We start from the raw sequence: 23,882 nt of genomic DNA on the forward strand, positions 1-23,882 counted from the left end.
TCTCATACATACACATGTGCAGAGACACACACACACACTTTCGTGGCATCATATAACACACATATTAATGAAAGTGTAAGCAAACAAATACACAAAAAACTAAATACTGTCATGAATAACTGGGATAAGGTCAATTTAATATCAGCTAATAGTAAGGAAAATACTAAAGATGGAATTCAGTTCCCCAACCTTATTTGTGTAGTTTCTCATATATGCTACATTTGTGCTTTGTGTGTACTACACAGCATTTGACCTTGATGCGTGGAAAATTAAACAGTCGGAGCTACTAAATGGATGTTTTATTTTGGATACATATCAAGACATGAATTGCGCTCCAATTGTGGGGCTAGAGCTTTTTTTGCAATTTAGCAATAGGTATTCATGATTTCACTGTAATAACTAGGCTTGGTTGTAGTGAAATGATTTTATATTTTTGCTGCGGCTTCAGCAACTGATAGTTGCAATGATTATCAGAGACTGTAGAGCAAAAACTGCTTTTGATAAATGGTTGTGTTTCTACTTGAAAAAAAGAGGCCAACCTATAAAGACCATATGAATAGCTACAATGTAAAATATGAAAGCAAAAGGTTCTCGTCAACCTAAATTCAGTGTACATGTGTGTGTGGATGATCAAAGTCACTGGTTAATCATGCCAAATGCAAAAGAACAGAGGGAGAGCGAGAAGTCAAGAGAGAGGGCAGGAGAGACGAGGGGACAAGAGAGATTTGCACAGATGTAAAGGAAAGGTGTAAACAAGACAGAGGGAGAGAAAAAGAGACAATGATGAGTAAAGAAGAGAAGAGACAGGAAGAGGTCTTGCTAATTTATACATTAAAGAGCCCTCAGATCTTACATGGTTCAACACAACTTAGCATTGAGGGCAAGGAAGCAATTTATTCAATCTTTTATTTCCTCATTCTGTTTTCTCTTTGGTGTGTGAGCCCAGCTGCAGCAGGGGTCCTGTGGATAATGTGTGTGTTTCTGCATGGGTAGCCTATATGAAAGGGTCAGCGTGCATGTGTGCTCTTTGAACCTTGTGCTAATGTATCAGGATTGGTTTTTATTTGTTTGCTTTTGCATGTATCCTAACAAGCCCACATCTGCATGCATCTTGTTTTGTACCCATGTGTCCCTCCAATGCACACGTGTGTGTGTGCGTGCAAGTGCACAGCTGTGTGTGTGCGTGTGTGTGTGATATTCAGGTGGAGAGGCATGGTGCGGCCGGGGGGACAGTGTGTGATACTAATTAAGAATAACCATGTGTATTTGTCACAAGAATTATGCTGATTATCTCACAAAGGCCCCAGCACTGGGCCCCGCAGAGAGACAGAGACAGAGAGACGGACCAACATTAGCATATGGCTACACACACATATACATGCACCTACGCACACACATGCTCTCTTTCTCTCTCTTTGTCTCTCACTCACACACAGGTAAAAGTAACGTGCCTAAGAACATACATGAAAGGACCATGCCTAATGATAGGTGAATGGGGTCCACTTGGTGTGCCCTCGGGATGTTTCACTTCACAGGCCTTCTCTGGCCTCACCGCTCCATCATATTAAGTCGTGGAGAGATAATAAAGCACCCTGCTGTTTCACCTTTTCTTATGTGCCTTAGCTCTTTCAGTGTGTGGTAAAACATGCTATGATCAGATATGCTTCAATTCAGTTTAATTCAGCTCAATTCAATTCAGCTCAGTTCAATTCAATTCAATTCACTTCTTTAGTCCAGTCTATTAGTACAAGCTGTGCCCTGACCAGCCCTGTGAGAGCAGTAATTGTTTTCGGAGGTTTCTGAGGTGAGCCAGTGCACCACACGCTGCTCTCTCGCACCCCATGCCAAGCTCTCAAGCCAAGTTTGTGCGTGTGTGTGTGTGTGTGCACACGTATTTATGTGTGCATGCCTAATTCAATGCTGCTGGAGCAATTGCCCTGTGTCTGTTTGCAAATGCCCTGCGTGGGTGTCCCTGCTAGTCAGTGTGCGTTAGACAAACCCTGACACATACAGACGGTCGAGCGGCACACACACACACACACACACACGCACACGGAAACACACTAACAGACACACAGAGTGCCATTAGGCATGTGTTTTGTCTGTAGCCAGCACAGACATAGAGAGGGACTGCAGGGGTCTGGAACAGGCATGCCCACTTCACACCGACAGCCATGATTGGCTTTGGCAGCTCTCAACCCCAGGAACAGCAAATTTAGTGTGTATATATTTGTGTGTGTGTGTGTGTGTGTGTGTGTGTGTGCATGATGTGGCCAAAGACCAGTGGACAAATTCTGGCGAGTGAGGGACATTATGCTTAAAAATCCACAGATATCTCCTGAAATTGAAGTGAGGGAGCATGTGTTTATCAATGCATGCAATTTTATCCAAGCTTTATTTTATTAGGCAGGGCACAAATCAATACAGTTTTTGTTGTGTATTATTTACCAGGACTGCTAGTTTAACTATATGACTTGGGGCAGGGCAATGCAATGATAATTATCTCTATATAATTTACCTTAACAAAGGTATTATAACTGTTCAGTCCTCCAAATCTTTAAATTACCACAGGACTTCAGCTACAGATAAAGAAATTATGATTTTCCTTTATCGTAGAGCATCACCAGTATGGAACGATATTAAAATTTTGAACATGATAAAAGTACATGAAAGTATAGATCTTACCTTGTGTCTTAGGGTTGGTAGATATTTAGAACAAAACTAGAGTAAAACTAAGCTGAACTGAAGTCACTTATAGGGCAGTGAATTTAAGATTTTTCACATAACTGACTGGACTTCTCCTGAGCAAGAAATAGAGCACTGCATAAACCCATAACTCAAGGTTCAGATGTATGAATGGGAGACAAAAACATAACACCCAGTCGATAATCAATATATAAAAACGCAGCATTCATGTGCAGGCTGTAAGGATGAAAGCCTCTTCCAGACTACAGCCCACTTCCAAAACAAACACTTGACGAGGATTCAGTTACAAATTTTCACAGACACACTTTCCTTCCTCCAGAGTTGAATGGACTCAGTCATCACAAACATACTAAACTCCTTTTATTCCGTGTCTCTTATAAGCACTCGCACTCAGCATTCCTCTAAAGTGATGACCATCATATCGCAGTTGCTGCACTAAACACCCATTAAGACGAGTGGAGAGCACTACACTGGTGTGGCCTCTTCACAGACAGACACACAATAACACACAACCTGTCATTACAGAGAAAGAGGGAGAGAGAGAGAGGGAGGAAAAGGAAGTAGGAGAATATAAATTCACTTGAAAAAAAATCACTTGAAAGAGTGAGAGGGAGACAGAAGAAGAGGGTGTGGAGGGGGGAAAGATAAGAATAACATAAAAACTGTAATTTGGGACAGAGGTAGAGAAAACTCAGATGGAAATTTAGTGATGGAGGGAGGACTGAGCCGTACGGAGCGATAGAGGGAGGAGGTGTGAGACAGAGGGAAAGATTGCAGTGAGGAGAAGAGGGAGTGTTGCAGCCTGATTATTTGGCTGTTTATGCAGAATGCTGAGAGCCCTCCAATCAGAGTTGGAGACCTCGAACTAAGGGGTCTGATAGGCCGAGGGCCCAACGAACTCTGCATCTGAGTCTCCTTATTCTCTCCTCTAATCCTTCCTTCCTCTCTTCACCTGTCTCCTCCTGCCCTCTCAACCTCCTCATCCCTCTGTCCTCACCCTCTGTGCACTCAGCTCTGCATTGCTCTCTTGCCTCCACTCTTTTGTCTCCCTCATTTGTTAAAGGGTGTCACTGAGAACAAGGGCAAAACCTTGTCATTCCTATTCCTTTGACCACCCTCTATCCGCTGCTCCGTCTCTTTTGTGGTTAAGCGACGCAAAGAGGACAACTGAGAGGAAAATAAAAGAGGTGTAAAGCAACAAGTGCAGGAGTAATGCTGCTGTCCAGTCATGCCATTCATCTTCAAATTTAATTTGGCTAAAACAGGTCAGTCCAATTGAAATACATGATGTAAAGTATAGAAGTCTGAATACTTTCTTTTTATATCTGTCTATATTATTTCGTGATTTTCATGTTGAGAGAGTTCTGTGGACTGCCGCTTAAACCAAACATGCAAATAGACAAAACAAAAGCAAAATGAGAAACACATCTTCACAGCTTTTACAACAGCAAAACCTCTGTGAATTCATGAGATGTGTTGCAGACATAGAAAACTAGGGCTGTCAAACAATTAACTTTTTAAATCGTAATTAATAGCATAATTTCAAAAGTTAATCGCAAATTATTGCATTTTTTAATCACGTTTTCAATTCTATTATTTTGCATATAAAAACATTTTTGAAGTCCATATTAACAAGATAAAGCATTTCTTACCAGCCTAACTTTGGAGCATTATTCAGCCCCGTTACTGAGGAACTAGCATGACATGGTTGGTACCACTGGATTTTGCAGGTCTTCTGCTTTCATATGATACCTGTACTGACTCTATCTTAAAGACAGGAATGTTGGCCAGCGATTAATATGATTTTTTTTTAAAGAATTAAATATGGACTTTACTTACATCGCAATTACTGCATTAATGCTGACAGTCCTACAGAAAATATGAAAATACTGCACAGCAACACTGCAAATAGATGATGTTGGAAAATGAGCTAACAATGTTTCGCAGCTGGCCACCAGTGATATTAATATTAGGTTGGATTTAGGTGTGTTGGATGACAAAAAATAAATGTAAGGACAATGCCAATGTCAATGTTATGTAGAATACTGATGACAGATAATGTCCATATTTTGTTGGTTTCAATTTTTGTTGTTAAGTAAGAGAAATCCAACATTTTCCGTCTCATGCCAACGTCTTCTTGGCCCAGAATAATGAAATTTAGTTGTGAGGTACAAAAACCTAACAGATGCAAAACATCATAAACTAACTGGTTTATCACTTTTTGTGTCTCCCTTATACATACATTGGAGACACACTGTAAAGGAACATTTGGGAAATGGGCTTTTTTCAGTCTTGTTGCCAGTGTGAGGTTGCCAGGCAACCAGTGTAGACTTAAGCATTATTACACAAGAGGGGCAGCTTTAACATCATTTGAGCACGACAGTGATGCGTACAGGGGCCGAGGTCATCACTTGACCTGCATTTGAAGTTTATATGTTTGTTTACCCAATCCTTCTCTGTTGTGAAGAATTAACTTTCTTTGCTAGCTTGATGCTAACGGCACCGCTTAGTGCCTCTGCTATTTCACACCAGCATTATTCTATTTTTTACTCTTTGGTAAGAAGAGAAAATGTTTAAGCTGAAATATTATCACCATCAAGTTGTCCGTGGCAGCAGATTGCTCTGTGACGACTGTGATGGAAAGTCATGGGGGATAAAAGATAAATAAATTGGACATGCTAGACTTTCTGTTGGGATGTTGTGAAGTGGCCCAGACACGGTGTCGGTTGTCTGTTACTATGTCACACTACATGGCACAAAACAATGGATTGTCGCGCACGACATTCTTTTTCACAACCCAAGCCAACATCATCAGAACGCCGTGTTGGGCTATAATCAGGTCGATATCATGTCATCTGAACCAGCGTGCCTGTGCTTATCGAAGCATGTGTCTGTTTGAAACGCATGTGCACATACAGTATTCCCGAATTATGCATCTGTATTCATACTGAGTTCAGTATGTGTGTTGAACACTGTTGCTTGTTTATCTAAATCTAATCATTAAAAGCACCTGCAGATCATTCATGTGTAAATATACACCACATACTTTGAAAACATATCCATTCTTTATACGCCTCCCAACTGCGCATGCCTAAACACACACATTCTGACTGTGCAGGTGACACACACACACACACACACACACACACACACACACACACACACAGAAACCTCATGTCGGCTTTGAGACACAGTTCGCCGGCTGGCCCTCGCTGTCCTGCGCTCTCTGACGGGCTCTTAATGGTAAACTAACAGATTGTAAACATGCTGCTAGCTCTCTCTCTCTTTCTCCACTCTCTATATTAATCACTCTCCCTCTTTCTCTCCTTCTCTCTATCTCTCTTCTTTCCTCACATTCCTCTTCCCTCACTTCTTTCACTTCCCTCTTACCCCTGTTTACTTCATCCTTCCTCCTCTATCCCCATCCCTTCTTCCCTTTTCCTCTCTCTCTCTCCCCCTCTCTCTTTTCCTGGGTATTTTTTAAACAATGTGTCCTTCATGTACGGTTGGTTACGGGGTGTACAGAAGGACATCATTAGCGCTGGTGGTTAAGCTGTAATTTACACCATTACCGAGGTAGGGGCCATTTTTATTGCCTAGTAAATTTCAGCTCTGAAATATTTAGACCATATGGCTCAATTTGTGTAATAACCTTAATTTCCAAGCACCCTTCAGCTCCCTTCAGCGCCGGCTGTTGTTGGCGGATGGCGGAGTGGTGTGTGTACACATTCGTATGTGTGTGCACGGTTTGGCGTTGGAGCACACACTCACAAACACACACACACACACACACACACATACACAGAAACATGGACATGGCAGAAATGTTAACGCATACTCTACACATAACCTCTTACATACACATTACACACTCTCTTCCGCACGCTCTCACTGATTCATTCATTCACACACACACACACACACACACACACACACACACACACACACGTATGTATGCATGGCGGTAGCAGATTAATAGGGTGTCAGCTTGTGTTTGGGTGAGGGAGCGTCAGGCGTCGGCCAGATGGTTCTCAGGGATGATGACTGTCAGGGGTCCTGCTCTGATCAATGGGATGTATTAATACAGCACGCGCGCACACACTCTGACATACACACACACACATTCTGACATGCACACACACATATTGTTGCACAGACACACAAACAAAAATATGTTTTGCATGCACACTGGCACACGTGCAACCATATTCAGACGTATGTATCCACATACAGTGAAACACACACACACACACACACACACACACACACACACACACACACACACACACACACACACACACGTATGCACGTGGTCTAACTTTACCAGTGATCCCGAGGGCCACAGTGTAACATCTGGAAGAGCCAAGGGAGGGAGGAAAGGACAGAAGAGTAAAGAAGGAGAAGGAGGGAGGGGGTAGGCAGGGAAATACATGAAGCAGGAGGATTTAAAAAGCGGATAGAGGGAGGAAAGAGCAGTGACAGATGCAAGAGGAGAGAAGTGTGACTGGAGGAGGGAAAGGAGGTGCAAAGGGAGTAAGAGAAGGGATAGAGGAGGTGTAGAGAAGGGTTAAACATGGAAGTGGTAAAAGGGGATTGTAAGAATGGTAAGAGAAGAGGGCAGATGCAAAAGAAGAGCTGAGGAAATCAGTGGTGGAGTGGAAGGAGATAAACGTAGAGAAATAGGAGGATGCACAGGAAAAGAGGACAGACACCAGAGAAGGGAGGGATTGAGGAAGAAAAAAATGAGAGAATACCCAGAAAAATGTGGAAGAGTTGCAAAGTACTGACAATTGTGAGTGGAAAAAGTTGAGGCAAAAAGAAAGAGTGAAAGAGGGAAAAGAGGGGAGGACCGTGGGGGGGTATGAGGTGAGAGCAAGTGCATAAAATTTAGGGGAAAGTTTTGTAGCTCATTGAAGCTCTTAGCCAGAAGTTCATGAGAGTTAAGTGATCCTAATCCAGAGATGGGAAATGCAGAACAAAGTGAGCACCAAGAGGAAGAATTTAAAGAGGACAGAGGAGAAAAGAGAGTGATGAATAATGCAGAGAAATTTTAGGGAGGGAACCAACATGCGGGAAAGTAAACTTGACAGGATTGTGGTGTGAGTGACTTACATGTCTGTCAGAAAGGTGTAAAGCATGGAGAGTAAATCTGTGTGTGTGTGTGTGTGTGTGTGTGTGTGTGTGTGTGTGTGTGTGTGTGTGTGTGTGTGAGACTGCGTGTGCGCCAGGCGGCACGTAGGGGTCTAGTGAGGCAGGCCGCCTGCGCTTCATACCCTCATTCCGTCCGATTGCCATGACGACCCCATTAATCAGCCAAGCTGGCACAGAGCAGGGTTCCCAGCCCAGCCTGAGATCAATACGCACGCAAATACACACATACCAAATGGACACAGACACACACACATGCACAAACAATACATCCACAAACTATGAAATTATGAGCAGAAAAGAATGAGTGGACATTAAGGAGGGAAAAGTTAACTAAGTCATGTAAAAGAAGTGAGGATAAAGCATACAAGAGAGAAGGAACATAGAGAAAGTCTGAAAATCTCTCCTTATGGTATTTTTTAAAAAAACCCAACATGTTCCTGTAGTTTATGATCCATGTCTACAATAAATGAGAAAAGGACTTGTTCAAAGAATCTATCATTTTAACCCTGTAACACCTGGATCAACAGCTATTTTCTTGTACTGCTTTCAGGCGCCTTTTGCAAGCATCTAAACCTCTGAAACGTGAGAAAATTGGTTTGATTTATTTTGAAAACATGAGGAAAAAGACAATGAGCAACTTGGCAAGAGAAAAGTTAAGAAGTGACAAGAAAATGATCTGAAAATTAGCTGGGGGGGCTAAATTATATTATCAAAAAACTAGGGAAATATATGCTGAAAACATTTTAAATAATATCTTTAAAATTATATTACAGAAAACAAATCAGTTGAGTTGTTTCCTTTTCCTTTTTGCTGCTTATTTTCAGGCAATTTTCTTGTACTTTTTTAAAAAAAATAAATTTCTTGCTATTTTTTTGGCTATTTGATAAGTTGCTCATTGCTTCTTCCACCCATGTCTTTGAAAGAAACCAAGCCAATTTTGTCAGGTTTGAAAGGGTTAAACAATGTTTTTAAAATGTCCCGTCCTCTGCCTCCTAGATTATAATCAACCTTTTAACTGAGTGCTTGTTCAATTCATTTATCAACACCCAATATATGAAAAAAATATTTTAGCACAAAGTCTAGACACAAATAAGCCTACGTGGCCTGCTCTTTTCAAGTTTGCTCAAAACTTTGTTTCTCATCTTCACTTTCTTTGTGTATTCCTAAACAACAGAGCGCATGTGGTGAAGGCACCTGCGTGACAAATGACTGCCACCAAAATAAGTCTTTGCCATGTCAATGAGTCTCTCACACATACACAAACTCACACACGCACACACAAACACAGAGTGTTCCATATCAATGAGAAGGTGAAAGGTCTCCATTTACATCTTGTATTAATTATGAGTGACAAGCCAAAGGTCACCGAGGGAGAAGAGGCCACTAGTATGGACAGAATATAGATCTATGCTTCTACCTCTTCTCCCCCTTTCGCTCTCCTCCCTCTTTTCCCTATCTATCACTCTGACTCGCCCCCCTTTTGTTCCCCCACTTGTCTTTTCTCCCCCCTCCACAACCTCTTTTGGTCTCACTTATTCTTGCTCTCTTTTCTTTTCTCTTTATCACCTTCACTATTAACTGTATTGTTCTTTGTACTGTCCTTTTTCTCTATCTTTTGCCCAATTTCTTTTCTCAAAGTATGATTCCACTTTTTCTACATATCATCACTTAATCTCTATTCATCTCTTTTGATCATGTTTTGTTTTTTCCTATCTCTTCTTTTCTGTGATCAGAGATAACTTAATTTGACATAATAATGCGCACACACACACACACACACACACACACACACACACACACACACACGGCCGCTTGTACAGGTGAGAGAGGATGGTAGCCATTGTTGGCAAATATCCCACTGCAGCTTTGGTTGAACTTAGACTAGATGACATCCATATAGTGTTCACGCATAGTACATGCATGAGTCTGTATGTGGGTGTGTTTGTGTGCACTTGTGTGTATCAGTGTTTGGTTTGAGGGAGCATGCTTATAGTTATTTCCTGTGTTGGAGAATCAGGCATGGCACAGACTTGCAGGAAGGGCCCTGGAGAATTGCAGACCACGGGCAGTGTGTGTGTGCGTGTGTGTGTGTGTGTGTGTGTGTGTGCATGTATGTGTGTCTTCAGGCCCCTCACTGGCAAACAGATGGCACCAGCACCACAGGTAGAGTCCAAATTTCTTCACATGCATCACAAATGACAATAGACACACACACACACACACACACACCCTTTCATACACACCTACACATACTATATACTTCGCTTGAGATCTACATATGTCCATTCACAGACATTCGTCAGATGTTTCAGTTTGTGCTCACATGTGTGAGTGATCTTATTGGCACCTGGAATTCTTTGCAGCCAAACCATATAAGATGTGTGATCAAGGAGACTGTCCTCACAGATAAATGCATCCATGCTCCCATCATCCTCCATTCACTGTGCATTTGTGTGAGTCAATGTGTATGTGTGCATTTACCTCCACGGTGAGAGCAGTAACATCAGTTGAGTTGAGCGTTGGGTCCTGTTGGTGCTTCTTGTAAACCAGTCTATAATGGGAAATGAGGCCGCTGGGCTGCCCTGGTTCACTCCATTTTAGATGGACTGAGTATGCACCTGTGAAAGTGCACAGCATGTGGGAGTATTACAGTGATTCAAAATAAGAACAGTTTAAAAATACCAGTTTTCATGTGACTTGAACTCACCGGTAGGTGTGACAGTGGGAGGGGCCATATCTTGTGGTTCTGCTTGTAATGTCCGAGCTAAAGCCCACTGGCTCACAACTGAGCCTTTAGAGTTGTGGGAACGAACCCTGTACTGGAAATAGCTGAAGGGTCTCAGGGCAGGGCTTGCATCGAAAAATTCAAGTGGCCCACTGGTCCAGATAAAAACCAGCAGCTCCTCCTCTGTTCCTACTGGACGTCTATAAAACAATAAAGACTTGGATCAGCCATTCATGAAAGCATGTTCAGTATATTTTTATATACCTTTATTCAACAAAAATAAATATACAAAAAGTTATGTTAAAATGATGTAAGTGCAAAGGCTTTTACTTCACTTTGTGTATTGACAATACTAGTGCAGTGCCCATTCACAATATCTGATCCCACAAATTCTGCAGGCGGATTGCTTACTGTCTGAAGCTTTCTCAAAAACCACTGATCCCAACAACTTCACATGCAACAATATGCTTCTTTGCGAATATATGATTCATTTGCTACATCTAGCTCTTTGGGATCAGGCAATTTTCAGGAAAAAAAGGCTCAGATTAATTATGAGAGTCACATCACTGAAACTTGAAATGATTGCTACAAGTTAACATCTCCTCTCTCTCTTTCCGCATCTGTTGTTGAATGTACTACAGCGAGCATTGAAAGGCGAGCTGCACCCAACAGTGTAACAGTTAACCATTTTAATACATTACTCACTGTATACTTCTGGCAGTAATATTTGTTACTAATAAATATGTTCCATAGAGCTCAAGAGCTCACACTAGTCCCAACACTTCCTTGAGTCCTCTGCAATACATCCTCCAAGTGCAAAGTCAATCAGATGGTTGGTTATGAAGAAAATCAGGACAGACAGACAGACACCTTCCTATTTAGCTAGACATTCAAAATATACTTGAAATACACTTGAATTGAAGATGAATTACATTTTTCAAGTGAGTTTTCTACAAGTATTTTGATATAAATTATTATTCCTAAGTGCACTGAAAATAAGCACACTTAGTTTGTGTGGAACGGAAATTAAAAGTGTAACAGCACGTTTAAACATCATCTGTAAGTCCCTGGCTGATGCAAGCAACCTGATGTCTTGGTAAGCCCCTTTGTCTGTGATTATGTAGGGATTCAGGTGTGAGGGAGAGATTTTCCATTTTATCCAAGTCCCTGTCTGTCTGAGTCTGATCATGCCAGGTGTGTCAGTGTGTGTGTGTGAACTGCTATGCTAATGTGTGTTTCCTGAGGACTTAAAGGGCTTAGTCTGGTCTGACCCTGCATACAGATCACACAGTCTTTGGTCAACAAGCAGACCACGACCTTCAGCATGCATTAATACACATGCACAGATGCACACGCACACACACAAAGTACGTAGATTGGTAGGCAGACATTTGCCTTAAGATAGATCACTAAATGTCTATGCTTTTCTATATGTGAAGGTAAATCTGTAAATATCTGCACAGAGTATGTGTCTGTGATTTATGTGTGTTACTTCTGGTTCATTAGTGTTGAAGTGATAGAGTAAATAACGCAAGCACATTATCACAATGGTTTTTACGAGTACATAAGAATGTAAAGAAATTTGGTGTATGATGTAGTTTTTTCTATGTCTGCTTGATATTTAATCATCCATATTCGGTACACTTTCTCAGAATCAAAAAAGCTTTGCTCTTCCAGACAGCTAGTCATGTTCAAAAAACACTGTTTAATCATTCTTTAGACATGGCTGCTCAACTATGATTCTGTGTAAAAAAATGTCTTGTTTATTTCACAGGTGAATTAAAAAAAGGATAAAATACTAAAACCTGGGCCACCATGTAAAAAGCAGCAATGATGTGTACAAGTACTGTATATCTCAAAGTGTACAACTACAGCACAGCAGCACCAATGGCCAAGTTATCAAGTTATGATCACTCAGATCATTCAGAAGGACACTAAAAAGGAACATGCAGAAAGCAAAGATTAGTTCTGAGTTTGTGAGTGCCACATAAAAAGATGAAAATCACTGTCATGAAGAATTCTTTTTTATAATTGTTATGACAGCGTTGTTACACAACTGCAAAAGTCTTAGGTAAAAGGTCACAGTGAGTGTCTGAATGGGCGAAGCATGTGACTTTGATTCTTTTTCCAGTCAATGTTGGTTTCTTTCAACCTTCAAGGCAAGCTCTGAACCCATCAGCTATTGTCTGACAACAATAAGCCTCTTAGAGCAAATATTTTGGGAGATCTGGTCTAGCATGTGAATATCTGAGATAGCTGCAGACAACATTGATACAAAACTCTATAACAAGATATCTGCACATGAATGCATATAAATGAGAGAAAAAAAGTGAATAAAAAAAGCTAAAACATCATCAAATGATAGCTGATAAGTTCTGAGATGCATCTCAGTCAGCCTGTTTTGCCTATTTTGTTCTCCACAAGGACTCTACCTGTAAGCAACTGTAGTCCACTCCAATGTGATTGGTCAATACTCGGACCAGAATGCTTCCGATGCTAAAATCAGATATCTGTTTATAGAGACTGCCTTGAAGGCAATCTTGCCCTCATCTCAACCAAGTAGCTCTAGTCGCCATAACATAAAATTAGAGGTGGCAGGTCCAAAAATGCTAAAGAAGTGGTTGTTAAGGTATCTTTCAAAGACAAGTTCAAACAACCTTTATTTTGTGTAAAATTTGTCTTTTTACCCCAGAGATCTCAACTGACGACCTTCTCTTTATTATGAGGGGAAAATGTCCTTAGTAGAATAACCATGGTGTCTGTGATGGTTGAATGCCTCTTAGAAAATTCCAGAGTAAAAAGGGGTCTTACCAGTACTGATAAGCATAGTAAAGCAGAGACTGGTCACATGTCTTAGTGTAGTGCCCAAACAATGCACCTTTTCATTGTTGTATGTATATGTATACAGTATAGATGTGATTTTGTGTGTGTGTACTTCACCTGTATATATGGTATGATGTGATGAGTCCATTGGGTTTTTTTGGGGGTGACCAGTGGATCTCCAGGACGTGCGCTCCAGCTGCCTTTACTGTGGGGGGCAGCAGATCCTCTGGGGCTGTCTCTAAAGTCCGAGCATACACACCCTCCCCGACTCCACACCCATCTCCAACAGGCAAAATGAGAGAAATTAGTTAAAAACATACACATTTCTGGAAACATTTTCTCAGTGCATCTGTTTCTTTTACATTAATGAAACAAATTCATCAATACACCAGAATGATAACTTATGCTACACTGCTGATGTACAAGTAATGGGTGCTCCATATAGAAAAGCTATTAGTGACCAGAGATGGTATGAATGTAATACTAATACAGACTTTGAAAATGAAGTCATAATATTATGAGAAGAAAAGAGAATAAAGTTGTAGTTTTACAAGAATAAAAAGTTGTAATTTTCCGAGAAAAAAGGTTATAATTTTACAAGAATAAAGTCATAATTTTATGAGAAAGGAGGTATTATATCACAGAAATAAACATATTTCCAGCAAACTATAAAACAGGTGAGGCAGCCTCCTTGGCAACCACTGTCCCCAAGTGGTTTATTTTCATAAAATTATGACCTTTTTTCCCAAAAAACTATAACATGTTCAGCCTTGGTAGGAAGCAAAAGCACCATCTTAAGGTTAGAATGGTCTTTCTGTTCTGTGGGGCTGTTGTTAAAGCTAATTCACTTGCCACAGCGCAGCTTACACGGGCTATACCATGACAGTGAATAAAGTGCAATAACATAGTTAAACATCTCTGTTAAATGACTGGTTAGCCACAGACTGCATCACTGGTCTTCAAATCCCTCTCATCACAGAATGCAGAAGATTAATTGATCAGATAGGTCTAACAATAGTCTTTAGCACCATCAGGATTTAAAGTAATTTGACAATCTTTTATGGCCTCTGAGAATCAATCTGCTAAAAACTTTAAATCTAAGTGACCTCCTCACTGTGTAAATTGTTGCACATTTCAGAACAAGTCATGTGTTAAACAGAAATTCATGCAAACCACAAATAGTGCTTCTATGTACAGCAGTATTTTAATGCTGAAGTCATGAATTTCCTAAATTTAACCGTGCATGAGGCTTTGGTTTATTTTTTCAACTTTGTTCTTTACAGCGCAGAACTAACTGTCTTATTAACTGTCTTATTAAAACCAAACTGAAATCAGTATAATACTTACCAACTTGGCAGGCCTGCACTCTAATGTAGTAGGCGGTGAATGGCTCTAGACCTGTCACTGTGAGGCGCCGGACTTGACCAGCGTGACGAATTATAGCTCTGTCACTTCCTGGGTTTAACAGGATGTTGTAGTTTACAGGCTGGCTGTTGTTGAGCTGAGCTGTTGAAAAGGAGAAAGACACATAGGATATGATTATGGATTTGCTGGACAGCAATTATACTTGAAACAAAAATTCAGGATGAATGATGTATTTTCACATTCGATCAATACAGGACACACCAAAATGACCAGAAAAGCAGTGTTTATAAAAATGTGTGCTATGACAGTCATTATCTTAAGTTATTAGATAGGACTTATACGTAGATAATGCTTTACTTTTGTTATGAGTAAGGTACTTGACTCTTACATGACCTACTTTTGTCATGATGCCCAGAAAAAAAGATTTAAACACACGAAAAGTCTGTCTGATTCAAACTGTAAAATAGAGCATTCAGCCTTAGTGTAATAGGCTGCACCGTGGACGCTATAAAGCAAAAAGGCTGCTGATAATTTCTTCTTTTGCTTTATAATGTAAATAAGAGCACAACTATTAATTTTAATTCACAACGTTTAGGCTCATTTAAGGAAGTTTTGGAACATGGTCATGTTAGGCAACTTTATAATGACAGTACTGTATTGTAAACAGCATAGAATATAGTTCAGACCAAATGTTTATATTTGATTATAGAAAGTTGTAAACCGTATTAAAATATTGGAATATGAAGAAACATAAATAAAGACCGAACTATCTTTACAATATATTATTTCCAGAAAGCACACCTATATATATATCCTTATATTTTTGTCTTAAAACTGACAGATCTTGCCTCTGCAATCACAGCACTGTGGCCTCACAACCAGACAAAACACACAAATGTATACATACAGAAACACACACATAGATACTCACACACGCGCACCTAGACTTTGTTAATATTCTCACCAGAGGTTTTTCCATAATTCAGGCCAACTGTATTGTGATGGGTTATTCAACATTCATGAACTCTGGATATCTTGAGAACGAACTGATTACCAGACAAATGAAAGACTTCAATTATTCACCCCCCAACTCACATATGCACACAAGCACCTGCACACACACACACACACACACACACACACACACACACACACACACACACACATACAGAGCATACCTCTGACTTCAGCACACAGGGCTTTTTATATGAGCACACTTTGGCTGCACTTTTACACAGACAGACAGACAGACAGACAGACACACACACACACACACACAGAGATATTTGTGTGTGAGCATACACACACAGGGTCCTAATGCATCTCTTTTTGATCAGTATGTTGCTCAGCTATAGAGATTTAATCGTCACTGCGATATTTAAATTCTATTATTTACAACCAATCAGCTCCTTTGCCGTCTTCTATTTCACACACTATGCCCATGATTACAAATGCACACATGTACAGTTACATACAATAAAAAGCTTGCACGCAAAAAAAAGCTTGCATGCAAACACACACACACACACACAACCACATACACATAATGGAGGAATTGATCCTTGAGTAAATGTCTTTTTAATAGCCATACGTCATTGCTTTGGCAGTCAATGTATGCGTATGAAGACACAAACACATTTGCATGTACATACACACGGACAGACACACTGTCAGAGAGTCTGGCACTGCACACATACACACACACAAGTCGAAAACACTCCAGATTCTGGGCTCAGGGAGTTAACCAAGCGTGAGAACCCAGCCGATATTTCCTCACCTTTAAAATCAACCCGTAATGACGATAGAATAGGCCTGCCTATGGAAATGTCTCCACAGTGACTTGCACACACACATGCGTGCACACACGCACACATACACACACACATGTATAAAGATGCATGCATAAACACAGACACAAACATAAAGAAACAAAAGACACACACACCCATGCACACACACACGACAAAGTGGAGTGTCTTTGCTAGTTGGCCCTATAAGCGGTTTCTGAGATGGGAAATCAGCCTAATGAGAGAGTAATAGTCAATGATAGATGGGTTAGGGCAGACAATCACTGCCCCATAAGCATGAAACTCAGCCCTGAGTGTATGCTCATGTAAACCTGTGTATGTGTGTGTGTGTCCAGGTCTTCAGAGGCCAGAAGGTGAATGGAAAACTACTCAAGGCTTTTGTTTCAGTCTGACCCCTCTCTCTGTCTCTTCATATCAGAGGAAGACAAAATTCACACGGAGGAAAAACTTATCTCCGCTCAGTTTGATAAGGTAAGTATAATTTTTTTCTGCCCTCTAGGGCCAAATTTAATGAATGTGACACCCATTGTTTTAGGTTTGGTCAGTGATATTTAGATTTTAAGGATCATTTAATGTCATTAAGGTCATTTAATATAGAAATTGGGAAATAATCTGGGAAATAACTTTGGTTAGATACTGTATGTATCCTGCTTACTGTGTTCCTGCTCCTTCTGCAGACAATCTCTTGCTGTAGCTAACAAATGGGGATCTCTGAGTGCGAAGGTTAGAGGGTTATGTTCACCCTTTGAAACCTGGATTGATATCACATTTCTTGTGGTGCTTTCAAACCCCTTTCACAAGTATTTAAACCTTTGAAACCTTAATAAATTGGTTTGATTTTTTTCAGAAATGTGAAAAAAGGCAATGAGAAACTTGGCAAGAAATGCCCCAAAAATTGCTGTCAGTTATGTCAATCACTTTGTGAACTGCAGTCAAACAGTCAAACTAGGTAGCACTGATCAAATATGATTTAAAATTCTGTATTGTCTATTTCTCTCCTTAAATGTTTACAGAAACATATTTTAGTGTACTGTTTAGCTGTAATATGAGAACATTTGGTCCGGCTGGTGGGCGGTGCTCTGTTTTGGCTTGTCTGTTTCAACATGGCGGCCAGGTCACAAACTAGTAACAAAATCTTAACTGATATTTGATCAGCAGTGTCTAGTTTGATAGTTTGACAATTCACAAGGTCGTTTACAAAACTGACAGCTGCGTGTGAGACTCCTTGGCTCTTACTGGTTGTTTTCTTTTACATGTGGTAATGCTATTAGAGGCATTAAAAGGGAATAGAGTCGGCATTGGAATATGATTTTTTGTCACAGATTATCTGTCTAATTCAGTGTAGTGTGAATATAGTAACAATGTCAGCAATATGACTAAAAGTTATTTTTTAAATAAAAGTTACCAACTACAACTTTAATGGCACATCAAAACACCAGTACAGTTGTTAAGTTTGATTGAGCTGCTAGTTTTGTAAACACTTTCCCCAACTGTAAATTCCCATTTCAAAGTTTTTGTTTTATACGATTTTGTCAATGCTCCTCAACAGTCTCTAGGATTATTTAACACACATTTTATTGTGACTAGTTTTCTATATCAACTTTGTTTCTTAGTCTTGTTTGAAATGTTTGAAATCAATGTAAGTTTTAAATTTAAAATGTACACGCACAAATCTTTGAATTTTGAAATAAGACATGTGATTAAGCACTGTGAGGTACTGTGCATTACACCTTAGTTTAAATAAATCGCCAGTGACAAACATAGACTAGTTTGTATCATTTCATCAGAAACCAAACACAGTGTCTAATCTGTTATGTCACTCTAATTTAAACTAAATACTCTGCTAAAAATGATTTTCATCCATTCACATAGCTACTCACCAGGAGCGGTCCAGGCAAGAGAGATGGAATAGGGCCCGGCTATCGTTACACTGTGGGGAGGCTGGATCCCAGTGGGGCAGGAGACTGGTGTTTGTATGACATATTTGTCACTCACACCAGTCCCACCCCCCGTAGTGGCCTCCAGCTTATACACATACCTGAGGAGATGACGGGGTAAAGAGGGGTGTGGAAAAAGCAGCAAAGAGAAATTAGGGATTAAGGGAGAAGGGAAAGAATATACAGAAAGCGTTAATAGTGCCAGATTAACACAACACAGTACCATTTTATACCGCAAATGCACCAGGACCTGATCAGCATCATGATTACTCAGTCAAATAATGATATGAAGTTTTATTAGTATATCCAAAATCTGAATAAAATGTTGAAGTGCTTTACACCAGTTTGTTGACCAGTAAATTATGACAACACCTGAAAAAATAAGTTTTGACCCAAAGTATACATATTTAATGGAAATATATATTTTAGGTGCAAATTAGCAGTAACATGTGTCATCACCTCATACCTCATCAACCAAAATAAATTAATTTACTTTTCCACCCAGTAAAATTAAGCAGGAAAGCATCATATCTGAATGTTAAGGGTGCTCTCAAACTGACTAACAGCAGAGCAGTGGGGTTATTGTTTGACACCGCTTTCAGGCTGGATTGTCAAACCGTGGAGAGTCTCTCTCTCTCTCTCTCACTTTCTCACTCAACCCAGCCGTTCAAGGCACCACCTAAAGCCTGGTGCTGTTCAAGATTACTGCCTGTTGAAGGAAAGTTTCTCCTCACCATTGTTGCTAAGTGCTTGCTCATGAGGGATTGTTGGGTCTCTGTAAATTAAAGAGCAAGATCGTGACCTGCTCTATATGAAAATCACTTAATATAACTTTTTTAATTATTCGGCACTATATAGCTAAAATTGATTAGACTTAATTTTGGCAGAGAAAATGTTGTGCAGAAATTTTTTTAAAGAGCAAAACACTTTGGCCCCTATTTAAACAATCTATTGTGCATTGTCTAAAGTGCATGCTGCAAGTGCTTTTTGGGTATGTCCAACCACTTATCCTAGTTAAAAAGCTCATATTCTAAAAGTATGGCACAAGGAGCTGTATTTAGTATCTCAATTAAACATAAGTGTGTTTTTGACAAAACATTAATTCAACCAATCACAGTGTCACCACATACATTTTTTGCATGGAAAAATGGCATTGTGCAAAAATACTTTCTGAAAAAAATGCTTGGCTGCCCAAAAAATGAAATGTAGGCTATCTAGTTGTGATTATTGATACATTAAAACAACTGAAAAGACTCATTGAAATCATGGCCTCTTGCAATTTTCCCCCACAAATAGATTCAAACGTATATGTATTGTGTGCACATGCCCGTGTTTGTGTGTCCTCATATTGTGACTGCACTTGAGGTCCATTTATTCCTCTTTCTCCCTCTCTCCCTCTCTTGCCTCTCTCGTCCCACTTTCTACCTCTCTCGCCCATGACATCATAAGATAGATTTCCCTTTTAAGAGCGTGTGTCTGGCTGGTGCTAAAGCCTACATTAGCTGTGTAAGTGGGCCACCATTTAACATTAAAAGCCTTTAATTTGCTATAAACTCCGGCACACATGCATTAATAGGCAGTGGTGTTGGGTTATTGTTCCTGCGCAGAGCGTTTTAAACAGGAGGCCATTAGCACCTCTGCAGTGGGTTAGAACGCAGTCAGGGTAAGGTATTAAAACTACTCATATGTTACTCTGATACACACACGCACGCACACACACACACACACACACACACACACAGAGAAAAAAATATAAATAAATACACCTCAGCCAGACATACCAGCTGTGGAGAGAAGGGATAGAAAGAGAGAGAAATAAGGAGAGGAGGAGAGCAAAGCAGCGCCTGAGTGTGATGGAGAGGGAGAATTGTATCATGGCATAAGGTTTCAGTGGGAGAATGAATTTAAACACTTCATCACTGGAAGATATTTACTTAAATGTAAACACCGCCTTGGGATATCAAAAGTAAAATGGTGTGTGTGTACGTGGTAGGTAATCGGTGAGTGGGGCATTTGCATCTGTTTGGTTGTGTGTGTGTGTGTGTGTGTGTCCTGCGGGGGCAGCCAGAGGGAATAGGTTAATTCTCTCGTCATCTTAGACACTTCCTGGGCTGCTGAAGCAAAGTGACAGCTAATCAACATTGTCATAAATAATCAATGGCCACTTTGAGCAGTCTCACGCACAGACACATGCGCACACAGAAAGGCATGCATGGGTACACACTCGCACACGCGGGCAAAAACACACACAAGACTGCCTGGATAATGGGGCCGGTGCTCCCTGTGTAATTCTTGGCGCAGGGCTAAATTGGGAAAAGAAGGGAAGGAGGAAGGGAATGAGGTAAGAGGGAAAGGACGGGAGGGTGAGAGGAAAGAGAAGTGAATACGAAGGCGAGACAAGTGATGAGGAGCGAAGGGTCGGGATGGGAATACCTTCTGGCAGACTATCTGGAATTAGGGAAAATTAAACGTCACACACACATACTGTCCTATCTTCTTTCTTCCTTTCTTTCTCTTTCACACACACATAGAGGAGATTGGAGGACTGCGGGGTGTTATCCCAAGAATTCTATTTGGGGTAAGGAGAAATAGTCTCTGGAGAGAGAGGGCCAAGGAGAGGGAGAGAGAAAGGGAGAGGGGGATAGGAGAGAGAGAAAGAGGAGGAGGGGAGGTATCATTTTACACTCCCATAATTAAAACAGAAAATCCATCTTAGAAAAAAGACACGGATTAATAAAGGTTAAACGAAAATAAACAGATAAATAAAATCTCCGCTCCACTGCTGTCTGTAAGCAAAAGCCAAATCTGATTTGTGTTTTAATGTGTGCGTGTGTGTGTGTGTGTGTGTGGCAATGTTTGCGTCTGTCATTGGCATGTCAAATATTTGCTCATTAAATGACACAAACAGACATATACAGAGTGCGGTCCTGAGAGAGAGAGATGTGGATGAGACGATAGGAAAGCTTTTAAAACAGAGTGACCCCAGTATAAACACATGCACGCTCAAATGGGGAAATTCAGGAATTAAAGGGATGATTAATAATGAAGCTACAAGTGAAGTGCGTTTGTGTGTGTGATGTATGCACATGTGCACACTTGCGTATGTTCCTGTGTGTAAAACGTGCGAAAACATGCTCTCTACCTGTGGTTTGGCAGGAGTCCAGTGTCAGTATAATTCTGGACACGGTTGTCTCCAGTAAAAATAGTGTGACCGTCTCTGTTCAGTCTGTACTGGGAGATGTGTCCATTAGGCTGAGGTGGCTGATCCCAGTACAGCTCCACTGCAGATGTGTTTATTATGACATGTCTGTGGCTTGACCATACACCTGAAAAACAAATAAAAAAGAAGTGGAGGTAGTCTTTTCAACATTAACTGGCATCTATTAATAACTAGCAGTCCCTTATTCTGTTTATTTTAGGTACAATGGGGTTGCAGCATCAAGTGTATCACCTCATGTATATAAACTTGAACATTTTTTCTTAAGACAGATCTGCTGAGTGTGCAATAGCAAATCCAAAAGCTTGTTATTTCGTTAACTGAGAGCAGGTTAAATAAGTGTTTTGTTAATTGGTAACTTAGAACAAATATTTGCATGAAAATGCAGTTTATCAAATTATCGAGGCAAAACTGAATAACGACATTGACGGAGAAGAAGGCAAAGGACAGGATGTGCTCGTAACGTGTAATTTCATTATTAGAAATTAAAAGGAACACAAATAGTCTAAACTGTGTACAGGGGGAAGTTAAATTAATATTTAATTGAAATGAAATTTGTTTACTGATACATAAACAGAAACATGTTGCTGATATTCCAATTACACAGATTTAGGTGTTTGAGATTATTTATAATTATGTAGCGTACCTAAAGACACAGGGGTATGAGTGGGGAGTGGTGGGAAGGATAATCTTCAGAAGATTAAATATGATTTATTTATATAAAGCAATACAAGAGATTAGATAAGTGAAAAAAGTAGAAATAGAGACAAAGGACAGGCAAGTGAGGTGAACTGAGAGGGTTAATCAGTGCTCACAGGGAAAGAATGAGATTTGATATCAACAAATATCAACAAACAAATGGAGAAAATGGGAAAAAACAGATGTGGAAGGAAAACATCAAGGGAGACAAGAGAGAAGGAGCAGCAGTGAAGAGGAAGAGAACTGAGAGAACATGAACAAATGAGAAGTGGATGAACACAGGAAAAATTATCCTGATTGAAGTTCTCAAAAAATAAAATCTATCAAGGCATTTTATTTAGACAACAACATACAGCTTTGCTACAGTGTAGTCAACGCTGAGGAAGAAGAATGTGAGAGAGAAAGGTGAAGGGTGGCGAGATATAGTGTACGGACACCAAAGAAGACTGACAGAGGGGGAGAATTCAAAAAAAGGAGAGCAGTGGGAGGAGAAAAGAGAATTGAGAGGAGCGGAGAGGAAAAACAGAAAAAGTAGATGAAAGATGAAGAAGATGAAATCAGTTGAAGGAGAACATAGACAAAGGTAAAGTAAAAACATTTTCCAAAATGCAAGAGATATTGTTGAATTCCAATATTAATACAAATGATAATCTTAGTCCTGATATGTTTTAATTGAAACAGGCTTTCAGAATAATCAATTAGAAAAATATATGTTTTTCAGTACGTTAAAAAAAACTAAAATATATAGACTCAGTCATTTTTAAATGTATTATTGCTATTTGACATTTGCTTTACATTCTGGTAGAGAAAGATATGGCACATTTCTGACGGAGGTATGGGAAATATTGAAGACCTGTGGAATCAGACTGATCACTTCATTTTTAAATAAATGTCATGACATCAAACAGAGTATTCCTAAATTTAAAGATTCTACAGAATGTCCAAGATACGCATAAGTGTGTGTGTGTGTGTGTGTGTGTGTGCATGTGTACCAGCAGGGGAGGCTTGCAAGGTGCGTCCTGTGGAAGGCGAGCTGGCTCCACATCCGACAGCTGTGCAGGCTACCAGCACAAAACTGTAGTCTGTGTACGGCTGCAAACCTGTAGCACACAGACATGTATACAAACATGAGAGAAAAGATCATAAAGAATGAATCTTAAACATGTACGCACAGAGGTTAATGGAAAATTGCACACACATTTCCTGTGTCCAGATTCTTTCTTATTCTCAACACAATAAACTGTACAAATTAGTTTTTCAAAACATAAAATGAACAGAGGGACATACTGTGTGAGGGGGTAAAGAGGGAGAACAGACAAACAACAAAACGAAAAATAAGGGAAAAAGTGAAAGAGAGAGAGGGAAGCTTTCCCGGTCCGTATCACAAGCTCTTGTCCCGTTTTCTCTCTCTCTATCCATTTCACTCTCCCTCCCTCTGTTCTTTCCACACT

At 40.1% G+C, this 23,882-nt stretch overlaps 1 protein-coding gene across 1 annotated transcript in view; it reads right to left on the reverse strand.

The window, feature by feature from the left end:
• Positions 1-23,882, reverse strand: part of ush2a (Usher syndrome 2A (autosomal recessive, mild)) — a 230,540-nt gene that overhangs the window by 20,482 nt on the left and 186,176 nt on the right. The window contains 7 exon segments of the mRNA XM_042488321.1: positions 10,339-10,475; positions 10,565-10,782; positions 13,523-13,685; positions 14,753-14,911; positions 18,459-18,616; positions 21,658-21,841; positions 23,424-23,531. Coding sequence (XP_042344255.1) covers positions 10,339-10,475; positions 10,565-10,782; positions 13,523-13,685; positions 14,753-14,911; positions 18,459-18,616; positions 21,658-21,841; positions 23,424-23,531 — 1,127 coding nt within the window.

The sequence above is a fragment of the Plectropomus leopardus genome, chromosome 1 (genome assembly GCF_008729295.1).
Source record: "Plectropomus leopardus isolate mb chromosome 1, YSFRI_Pleo_2.0, whole genome shotgun sequence".
In the NCBI taxonomy this organism is placed as follows: Eukaryota; Metazoa; Chordata; class Actinopteri; order Perciformes; family Serranidae; genus Plectropomus; species Plectropomus leopardus.